Here is an 11,448-nt window from a genome sequence, read left to right as displayed (position 1 = left end):
TTCAGGGTAACTCACCTCCATGGACTGACCAAAGACTTTTCTAACTTTTGTTACTGATGAGATGAAACCTATCTGTAAAGAGATCTTCCCCAGGAGCATTTCTGTTGCCTCCTTGACATCACTGAAAAGTAGCTTATTCTCTTATCAAACAGCATGAGAAAATCCAGGGCATTTCTAGGAAAGTAAAACATTAAGGTTCTAGATTAAGAAAATGACAATAGGCCGGTTGCAATGGCTTATGCCTTTAATCCCAGCACTTTGGGAGGCCAAGGCCGGTGGATCATCTGAAGTTAGGAGTTCGTGACCAGCCTGGCCAACATGGCGAAACCCCGTCTCTACTAAAAATACAAAAATTAGCCAGACGCAGTGGCACGCACTTGTAGTCCCAGTTACTCAGGAGGCTGAGGCTGGAGAATTGCTTGAACCCAGGAGGCAGAGGTTGCGGTGAGCCGAGGTTGCACCACTGCACTCCAGCCTGGGCAATAGAAAGAGACTCTGTCTCAAAAAATAATCATTATAAATAAAATAAAACAACAACAAAATGCATCGGAGAGCCAAAACTTCAGTATCGCATTTTCACATTGGTAATGAAATGACTTTAGAACTTTATGTTATAGCTGTGAGTTGCTTTGGGAGCTGTGGAGCTCTCTGTAGCTACTGTTCATAACACTTTGTTCCATAACCCTGATGCCCCCGGTCTCTAAGTGTCTCAGCCTTCATCCATTAACTCTACTAGGGAGCCTGCAGCCATCATTCTCACTTGGAGGTATCAATGTCTGTGGTGTGACATGAGGCCCCCTTGAAATAACAAGACTTTTGAGCAATCGGAATTAAAAATACAGCAAAAAAGTAATTGTGCTCGTTTGCTAAATGCAAAAAATAATCATCTTTGATACCAATATGCCTAAGCAGCTAGCCAGCTGGAGGTAATTTAGCAGCTGAATGTTTCAAAGCCCTAACCCTGGAGTTTGGAAACAGGTGGTCTTCTATGCTGCAGAGAAACTATGCATTAGATCTCTTTTCCGTTAGAAACCTTTATTATTTCCAATGTATGGTTGTTAAAAAATAAAACCAAAGGCCTTTGGGTAGACCTGCTCTTGGGAGTCCGTGTGACAGGATTGTTTGACTGTGTTCACCAGGCGCCCTCCCCACTGCAACGATGTGCAGTGTTGCAGGCTTGGTTCTCACCTGTGTTTCTCAGCATTTCAGGAATTAAACCACATTCAGAACCCGGAAGAACCTTCCCCCTTTCTTCTTCCCCATGATCAGAGGTGGTATTTTAGTGAAGCTTCAGTGCACTGGGTACTATTTACACCAATTGTGGTAGGTCATACTGTTCTGCGGATGGCTCTTTTGATAGGGAGAAACTCGTAAGACCCATCGCGATGAAAGCACAGCTCAAGGACATGGGACCTCTGGTCCTGCCCCATTTGCTGTCGTCTGCCCAGCAGGAGAGAGCAGGTGAGAGCCAACCCTTGCACACTAGCTTTCTCCCGTACGCATGGTCCATTTTAGCCTCTGTCCCGCGTCCTCTGTAAAGAGGAAGCCAGTGCTTGGCATAACTGTTCTGGCGGCGATGCTTGTTACAACTCATGATGCAATGCCCCAACACAAGTGAGGATGTAGCTGCCCACCCCCGGCTCTGTCCAAGGCCGACAAGGTGCTAGAAGGTAACATGAGGCCTCTAGAAATACCTCTGCCAGGATACATTTTTATTCCACGGCCTTGATGGATGGGGCAATGCTTTGTTGTGACTGTTTTTTAAGAAGTCTCCCAGGGAGCCACTGAAAATACATCCTTCCTAGATACAAGTTTCAAGCTCCCCTCCTCTCTTTTGTGAGGCAATACAAAATCCATCATCCAAATGAAAGAGACTTTTCACAATAGCCTTTATTGCCCAGACGTACGTGTACAGTCCTTTAAACAATCAACTGTTTAGAAAATGGTTGTTACTCTCAACCCTTGAGCCAGTTATTCCATGCTGGTAAGAGCCTTTCACAGAAATGTAACAAGGTGCATTTTATAGAAAACATCTAATTAAATCACCAATTTCATGCTTTTAAATCGTATCCACAAGTGCAAAACCGAAACACCCAAATGTTTTTAGTATCTAAGTCAGATATCCAAAGGTTAGCTACATAATCAGAAATGCACACACCACTGTTCTGATAATAAAGGCACATTTTCCAATAACCAATTATAACAAGAAGTGCGGCATTACCTAAATTGGGTGTGTCATCTTCCCCTCCTGGGTCACAGGATGACACCGGGGGACGTGATGCCGCGCCTGCACGTGGCGATCCCAGGAGCGCAGAGATGCACCAGACAGCGCATGAAGGGCTCACACCTGGAAACCATTTCCGGACAGAGTGAAGGAATCCCCGCGGATCCGTGGAAAGTGAGGAGGGAATTTAAGCTCATTCTCTTCACCTGCGGTGTTGTCAAATCTCCAAAAGATTGACCAGATAACTTAGGTTTTACCATTTGTCACAGAACAAAGATTAGAGAACTCGACATTCATTTTGGATTTCCACTCCTCAGGGATGTCCAAAAAGCCAATTCTGTTTCAGTACAAAGTAGAAAGTGGTGAACTGGCAAGACGCCGACACGTAGACCCTTACAGTAATTCTTTTTGCTTCACGAAAGTTAATGGAAACAGAACAATTTTCAAATAATGCTCATCTGTCAATATGTCTAATTTGCCATCCAAATGCTTTTTAAAAAGTAACTATCTTATTATTACACATTAAATTTACATGGAGTTGTCTCCTAATCCTGGGATTTTTAACACCAAATGTTTAATTCTGAATACAAAGAAACATTCACATACTTAATTTTACAATATTCTGGAACAAGTTATATTCAAAAGTCAGATGAACAGAGAACATTCCACTTGCAACCAACACATAGTTGTTAAAAAAAAATCAACCCCATTAATATTTAAAGACGGATTTACCTATTAATGTCTTTTAATTGTCACTTGATTTGGTGGTTAGAAACTTTGGTTACGGTAAAAATGTCCACGTGAGTGCCAATTCATTACCTCAAAGCTCAGGACCGCAGCGTTCCTTCCCCACGTGTGTATTTTTCTGTCTGCAATATTTCAAGGTAAGACAAAAAAATAGACACTTAAAATTGTATGAGATTTTATTCCTGGTGCTTTTCAGCAAGAACCATTTTTTCTAGCCCTAGGGAAGGAGCCTGTGTGTTTTCGGCCTGAGGGATTCATCGACTCAGAGCATCTGTGACAGCCAAGAGGGAGGAAAGAAGGAAGGCTGGGGTTGCCTCCGCCTCTTCTAGCATCTCTACCGAGAGTGGCAACTCCAGGCTGTCCCTCCCCATCCGGAGCCTTCCATGCTCTCCTCCATGCCACTAACACTCAATCGCCTGCAGTGCAAAGCCTCCAGAGTCCCCAAACTGACCTGGGCGCTCTGCCCTTGCTGGTTCTAGTGAACCTGGACACACTGGTACCTAAGGCTTGTCACACTCCAACATCGTGTGTGTGTGTGTGTGTGTGTGTGTGTGTGTGTGTGTGTGTCTTCATTTCTTTCTAGGTTATAAACTCAGGCAGAGTTATAATCTCATACATTTGCTTCTCTGTCTCTCGGTCCCAGTACACGGCCAGCCACATATTAACTAATGCATGAATGAGGCCAAGAAGCTGGCTAGAAATGCCAAGAAACGGTGCCAAGTATATGCAGCTGCACCTGGGAATACCCCAAAGCATGACATCACGAGCGCAGCTTCCTCCACCACACCTTCCCTTTCTGCTCCTTCCCCACTGGCCTCGTGGCTATGCATGGCTGCATGAACAAAGATCTAAATCTAGACTTGTTTTATCCTCCCCTTCCCTTCCCACATTTATCTTGCCTCCACCCTCTTCTTTCCCTGTCATTTCCCACAGTGGGTTCCCCCAACCCCTGTCCTCACGTCCTGTTCCTGTTCCCTTTGTACTGGGTCCCACATCTGGCGGCATCCAGGATCGTCTTCCATGGCCAAGAACACAACCTGCCAATTCCCAAATTCTTCACGTTTGTTTGACTTCCTAGTTGTCCTTGTTAGTTATAAAACCAAAGCCCAGGGAGGAGTCCCGAGGTGCACAGCACAGAGCCAGTCAGCATGTGTACACAGAGCTGCAGATCCGTTTTTAATCAATCTAAGTATATGCATGTATGTATATACATATGCAATTCACATTCACAAGTCTTGGTATAAAGTTGCAATTTTTCTGGCTGCTATAAAATGTGCCAGTTTTAAAACTGTGCATTTGTTGCTTGCAAACTTATAAATATGTATAAACCCCATTATAAATAAATTGTGGCTGGCAGATGGCATTTAAGCTGCCAGCAATGGTTGCATGGAGTTATAAATGCTTATTAATTCTCCACTTCTAAATTCACAGCACGGATCCTGGGATCTGTGACATGAAGCGGAGTGAAAACATAATTATAAATTAGAGGGGGGAACCATCAATAGGAGACAGGTAAGGGCTGGAAACTCTCACCAGTGAGTGGTTCTCAAAGTCAAGACTTCAGACCAGCTGCACCAACATCGCTGTGAGATGTTTTTTTGAAATGCAAATTCTCGGGCCCCACTCCAGACCTAGGGAGTCAGGAACTTGGCACGGGCAAGGGCAGGGAGGGGGTTGGGGCTGGGGGTTTGGGAGGTGGGGGGGTAGCAGGCCTGCGGTCTGTGTCTGAACCGGCTCACGAGCTAGTTGTGATGCCTGCCTTCCACTCCAGGTCTGCTTCTCATGCACGCCTGTCTCTCGGCCCAAGGACTTCCCCGGCTTGGGAAGTATGCTCAGGTGTGTGCAGGGCCACTCAGAAATTGTCTCCAGAAACAGCCTTCCATCAGTGATAGACTCGGTGAATAAATACCCCAGCTGTCTCCCCATTTTGCTGGATTAACTCTGGGGTGTCAGCTCTGTGTCTCGGGGTTCCCCGGTGGGATTCAGCTCCAGCTGTGCACATGGCGGTAACTTACTCGATAACGCACGCCTTCCTCGTCAGCTTCCTTCTCACCCTACTCCTGGGATCTTCACTCAAATAAACTACGTGATCCTCAAGTCCTCTCTCAGGATCTCCTTCTGGAGGAAACCCCAACTAAGACAGAGGAAACAGAGACACTGCGTCTCGCATCCGAATAACTCAGGCTTTTATGCATTTTGAGAGGGAGCACAGATGTAGAACCCGGGGAAGGAAGCACTCCTTGCCGTTTGCCCGGGGGGTGAGCTTTACATGCAGGCCCAGGACGCTTTGAGTGCTGGGCTCTTTCCTAAGTCGATCCCCAGCCCCTTGCATGGCTCCAGTTTCACCCGAAAAGTGGGGCCCCAGCTGTGCCGTCTTACCAAGCTCCCTTCCCTGTGATCCTGAGTCAGGGTCAAGAATCAAAGCTGACTTCAACCACAATGAGCACCCCCGTGAGAGGCCCAGCCGGCCTCCGCAGGACAGTTCTAGGAGCTGACAGTTCTAGGTTGGCACTGTGTCCAGGAGTGGGTTTATCCACTTGGTCTTTCTTGGAACCAGCTTTGAAAGTTCCACCGGAGAACCTGAGTGTTACTCTGAAACCCACTGCGAAGGCCTGTCTGGGTCCTGCAATGACCTCTTCGCAATCTTTCCACAATCCTCCCGCCCACCCCCAATCCTATGATCACCGTCCACAGAAAGGGATTTATGGACGGCACGCAAACTTGGACCAGTGAGAGAGAGCCGAGGGGCGCGTTGGGAATGCAGAATTTTAGAAAGTCATTGCGCTTTATAGGTTTCATATACTTGTCAATCCCCAGCACTCTCTCAAGCTGGGAACATGTGTAGCCCTGCGGCGTAGAGCACGCCAAGGCTCAGAGAAATCCAGCAACCAGCCTGAGTCAATGCCACCTGGGTGTGCCAGGGTGGAGGCTGCAGGGAGGTATCTCGTGGCCAGCGCTGCCCCTGTTCCAGGAAGGCCTACAGTCTGAGGCTTCTGCCCAGCTCAGTCCAACGGAACGGACATGTGTGGCAGCCAATAGGGAGGAAACAGGGACCCCGACGTCCATCTTAAAGCACTCCTGATAGAAAGAAGCTAGCCAAGTGTCGGATGTTCCTGAAAAGGAAAGCTTCATTTCGGGAGCTGGGGGCCGTCCTCAGAATGCCAGCACCAGGCATGGAGGCGGGGCTGGACACAGATGTCCACTGTGCCCCCAGCACACGGACCGTGTAGGGTCCATGTTCCCCTGGGCCTGCCTTTCCTTCTAAGTTAGGCCTTTACCGGCACACATGGCTTGTCATTTTCTGTCTTCATTAGAAATTACTCGTGAGCTCCTCCACCTCCAGGAAGCCCTAAAAAGGCCATATGTGGCCCAGTCAGGCCTTTGTCCACTACCCCAACATTAGAGATGGCCTGAGAAAATGGCCACTCGCTCATCAAGGCTGAGTGGACACACAGTCTTTAGACCCCTCAAATACAAAAGCAGCAACGGTGGTGTCCTAAGGACCGGATTTAAGATTGAGTCATTTGACTGTGGTGTTTATCACCTGCCCATCCGATTCTCCAGTGAGCTACTCAGAGGCTACCTTGGAGGGTCAAGAATTAAAGCTGACTTCAACCACAGTGAGCACCCCCATGAGAGGCCCAGCCGGCCTCTGTGGGACAGAGATGTCATTGGAAGCATAGCTGATTCATTCATAGGGAGAGGAAAGCTGGATAGGGGTCTCCGGGGCCACTCTGTAAGGGCAGAGGGGCCGTTTTAGGACTGCCACCCCCCATCTTGTACTCCCAGAAGACACAGAGTTCTGGGTTAAGTGTTGGGGTGCCCGTTGGAGGGGCAGCAGGGCCCAGGTGCACTCTGCAGGCTCAGGGTGGCCCAGCACAGCAGCAGCAACTGTGTCCTGGAAGCCTGAGGCCCTGGAAGGCAGGGCATAGTGCCGCTCCCCTGCGTTCATTGTTCAGCTTCCTGCCTTGCCCAGGCAGAGATGTGGTCTGAGAAAGCAGGGGGAAGAGGGACCCAGGCTACACAAGGAGGAGGCTCCATTGCCTTTACCTTGGAATCCTGAGCTCAAAGCACAGGCTGGCACACAGCAGAGCTCAGGAAATGCTGAGTGAGCAGAAGAGCGCTGCAGCCAGATGACAACATGGCCTCCAGCAAGGTGCAGCATCAGCTCCTGCCTCAGTTTCCCCATGTGTCAATGAGGCTCACAGGAATGGCCCAGCACACGACGCTGGAGGAAAGAGTCGGGATAACTAATGTGCGCTCTAACACACTTTACAAATGGAAGGGAACAAAGATTAGAAAATCGCTGCCATCTGCTATGTCTGAAGCCTGTTCGCTTCACTGGCACTATTCTAGTGTAATCAACCTTATAATCCAAGCTTAAAAATATATATTTTGAATTAATATTAAAAAGAAAAAAATTTGACTCCAATACTTTTTATTTTCTAAATTGATTCTCATGCAAAAAAAAATTATATATATTTTCTGTCACCATTGAACTAGACACTGACTTCACATCAAGAGCTACTAAAGCTGCAGATTACCATTCAAGTCCCCCCAAGAGAAAAATAAAGTAAATGAAATGCTACAGCATTCACAGCTCCTGACTCGTATTTCCTGTTCTGCTATTCTCTCTGAACATTGTAATAGCATTTTGACCTATCACAAGAGGGGAATGCACGAGTGTTAAAAGAAGGTCATTTTGCACATTTTTCTATGTGGTGCACATTTACACGCAGGTGGATCAGAGCTGCGTGTGTGTCTCCAGGGCTCCAGGCCTTCCAGAGGACAGATGCCCAGGGTAGATCTCAGAGCAGCCAAGTCTGCGCCATCTTGGGGCAGGAGGCCGATGCAGCTGCTGCAGGCATCCCCTGCAGCCCTCTGCTTCTGGACCACTGAGCAGAACGTCCACATGACGCCTGAAGCCAAAACCATTTCAGGAAGCAGCAGGGCAGTCTAGATTATGCCAGACTCTCCAGAGTTTCTATCCACTGCAGAACATTCTAGAACACTGACTTCACTGTCATCTCTAACTCATTAGACCCTCAAAGGGCAAAAATCCCCAGCGAAGGCTGGGGCCTGCCCTGACTCATCCTCACTGGCTAGCTGTAACGGGTCCTTCCATCTGGCCACACACACACTCCAGGGCAGAAACGGGGCGCACGCCGAGGGCATTAGAACTTAGCAGTATTATTCTCTGCCAGACTGTTCAGCCTCCTCGTAACTCTCCTTACGGGATCAGATCTATCACTGTCCAGCTCTAAGTGTGTTCGGGGTGTCTTTCTGTTCCACTGACCCATACCGTACAGGGTGCTATACCCTGTGGGGTCTCACCAGAAAGAGAGCCAAGCTGCCAACGAGCAAATGGATCCATCTGTTTTTTAAAGGATATCTGTCAGAATCACGGGTCGGTTTCAGCCCAGATAATATTTAAAAGCTATAAACATTGCCAGCTTTCTAACACCAAATGACTTCTCAGGAAATGACAGTATTTTACCTGGAAGGAAGGGAATCAAGACAAAGAGTGGGCTGGGACGCATGCCCTTCCCTGCAGCGACTGGGAAACCTTGTCTAGGGACAGCAGGCTTTTCCCCCATCCCTCACCCCAGAGGCGGAACGGCAAATGGATTCCAGTGACTCCTGGGGCTGGGTCAGGCCTCTGGCACACACAGCCCCAGAAGCCCCCTTACCTGAGTCTCCGGGACTGAGCTCTGGAATGGGACCTGCTCTTGCTCTCATGCAGCCTTCTCCCGGGCTGAATATAAGGCATGAGGGGAACTTTGCTTGCAACTACCACAAGCAGCCTATAGTCAACCAGCGACCAGAAGGAGACACAGACCAGAAATTCGCCCCGACCACCCCTTCTACAAATACCCATTTTAGCATTAGATGCATGAGAACAGGGAAGCATTTGTCAATCGAGCTTTTGATTGGCGAGGTTTTTTTTGTGCCATTTTTGGCATGAAATGAATTCCCAAGTACTCCTCACATAACTGGGATCAAGGGTGACAAGGTCCTGTGCTCAGCAGGACCCAGAGGAGCTGGAGTGCCACCTGCTCTTTAGTGAAGCGGCAGTGAGCCGTCTGTGGTGTGCAGTGCAGGGGGCACAGGAGGTGTCCTGGGGAGGCCAAGGGAGGATGCCCGCTCCCTCCAGCAAGCACAGCCATGCCTCAGAACCAGTAACTCACAGCTTTCAGTGCTGGGCTAAGCACTTTCTGGGCAGCACGCCTCACGATTCCATCACAATTCTGCGTTTCTAGTCCCCTCCAGTTGTGCTTATCAGGTAAAACTGCAGGCTACACCTTTCTAGTGACATTTCCCAGCAGAATGGGTCAGTTGAATGAAATTTTTGCCTGGACAACTACAGTCAAACTTTTTTCCATTAAAAACATACAGCACAGAACATTAGTCTTACATCTTTCTTAGTCTTAAAAAATATAAATATAGAGGGATAATTTGTACAGGATGTATAAGTATGTACACCTTTAATATGCATATGAGAAATTCAGAACCAAGTTTATGAAACTTGACCTTAGAAGCAGCCTTCCTTCTGGAGCTTTTGAAGAAGACTCTGAGCCACAGGCAGCTGCCCCAGTTCCTACAGCCGCGATTGCAGCCCACTCCGGGTCCTCCTGACCTGGTGCGCAGTGCTGGGAGCAGCGCTGGCCAGGTCACTGCTTCCTCTCCACTGGCTGCTGGAGGCACAGCTCGCTCCCTGCAGAGACGATGGGCAGGCTACTCTCTAGATGGTGGTTGATGAGGTGGCTGATACTGTCGAAGACTCTGTCCTTTGTCCGGATCTATGAAGGAAGCAAAGGAAGTTTAAGCATATCCCACAGGCAGCAAAAAGAGAACACGCTTTGCTCAGAATCAGCCAGACCATCAGAACTGGCCCAGAAGGAGAGGGCGAGGGGACAAGGGGCTTCCCCCACTTTAGAGATGCTGTCTGCAAAAAGACCCTGGTCACTATCAATGGCCAGTCCATTTCATTGGCTGAGCTTACCTCCAAACCACCTGAACACCTTTCAGTAACCATAAGCGTAGGCCTCTGGGACTGAGCTCTGGAATGTCCCAGCCCACTGTCCCATAGGCATGGCCTCCCCAACCTTCACCACTAGGGCCACCTCACCTCCCTCTCCTGCTCCCTCCCTGGCCCTCTCAGGATAGCCCAACACTGGGATCTGCTGGCTCCCATGCCCCTCCCACCTCCAGGCCTTTGCCTGGCCATCTCTCAGCCAAGAATGTGTTTCTTCCACATGAGCCCGGCCCCGCCTCGATGCCAACACCTCCAGGCAGCCTTCCTTCCTCCCTAGGCATGCTGGGCACCCACCAGGGACAAGCACCATAGCTCCCCAGAGGAGCCCCTGTTGCCCCTGCCGTCCCCCACCGGAGGGTGAACCAGGCAGGGTCAGAGGTACAGGCTCCATGTTCCTGGGCTTTCAGTTCTCCAGCCTGCCCATAAACTTTTCCTGAAGAAATGGATGCTGGGGGTCGGGGTGGCGGGGAGAGGAGGCTGAACACTCTGCCCTGCTTGCTGGCCTGCATGTGGTCCATCAGCCGTCTCCACCCCGAGCCGGCACATTCACAGATAAAGCTCACACTTGAAAAAGCTGGGGTGGGGCCTGTCAGGAGCAGTCTTTCGAGAAGTTCAGGATGCAATCCCCTGGGACTTGCACCCTTGAGAAGTAGAAGATGGGAGCAGGAAGCAGACACCTGGCTAGGTCCATTCACCCTCACAGGCCACCATCAAGGCTGTGCTTGAGGGTCAGCGGAACTCCCTGGCTTCACTCTCCAGCCTTCGTGGGGGTCCCCTCTCCATCAGTCTGTGCAAACGAGTTTCCAGGAGCCCGTCCTCTCATGGGAGAGCCAGCTCTCCTCACCCTCCTGCAGGGACTCCCGAGGCAATGTTCATCCTCCTCTCTGTTTTCCCCAATGCTCTCTTTCCTCACATTTTTATTGTCACTCCTGCCTCCACTAATGTGGCCACTCTTTCTTCTCCCCCTCCATCAACCTACCAAAGAAACATCAATCTCTGGACTTTCAACCCCCACTCCCACCCCACCCCTAACCTACACCTCAGCTGTGCATATTAGAAATCCCGACCCAAGGCGCTTTGAGAAGCTCACACCGTCTGCTCATGGCTCTACCGATTCGCAGCTGAAGGAACAGAAAAACTCCGAAGTTAGAATGTTTTCCTCCTGCAGGAACCCTTCCCACCATCTCTGTAAGCACCAGAGGGAGAAGAGATCTCTGGATCAGAGAGTCTCCCGATCCTTGGTCACTAAGCCTCACTAAGGGTGTGACCTGTCGGGCGAGTTCAGAAAGGAAGCTTTTTGCAAGACTTTCCAGCCTCTTTTCACTGGGGTTGTTTAATTCTCGTGGGGCTCCTCAGCCCTCCTACCCCAGAAAGGCCCCCTGAGTAACTCCAGCAGCATACTTATTTGGAAGCTGGGGGGCATCAAGGAACCCAGCTTGAG

The 11,448-nt window shown here is 49.5% G+C and overlaps 2 protein-coding genes across 2 annotated transcripts in view; one reads left to right on the top strand and one right to left on the bottom strand.

The window, feature by feature from the left end:
* The first annotated feature begins 23 nt into the window (after positions 1 to 23).
* Positions 24 to 4,288, top strand: LOC120366399 (uncharacterized). The gene is given in 4 exon segments (XM_074395549.1): positions 24 to 3,790; positions 3,792 to 3,886; positions 3,889 to 4,127; positions 4,130 to 4,288. Coding segments are annotated over 4 exon segments (636 nt in total). The 5' UTR covers positions 24 to 3,647.
* The window catches only part of SHC3 (SHC adaptor protein 3), a 163,646-nt gene continuing 156,197 nt past the window's right edge, over positions 4,000 to 11,448 (bottom strand). The window contains exon 12 of the mRNA XM_039475183.2: positions 4,000 to 9,771. Coding sequence (XP_039331117.1) covers positions 9,643 to 9,771 — 129 coding nt within the window. The 3' untranslated portion in view covers positions 4,000 to 9,642. The remainder of the gene's footprint in view (positions 9,772 to 11,448) is intronic.

This window comes from Saimiri boliviensis, chromosome 2, assembly GCF_048565385.1.
Source record: "Saimiri boliviensis isolate mSaiBol1 chromosome 2, mSaiBol1.pri, whole genome shotgun sequence".
NCBI classification, from domain to species: Eukaryota; Metazoa; Chordata; class Mammalia; order Primates; family Cebidae; genus Saimiri; species Saimiri boliviensis.
The sequence above is the reverse complement of the archived record's forward strand: the minus strand, read 5'-3'. Positions and strand labels throughout refer to the sequence as shown.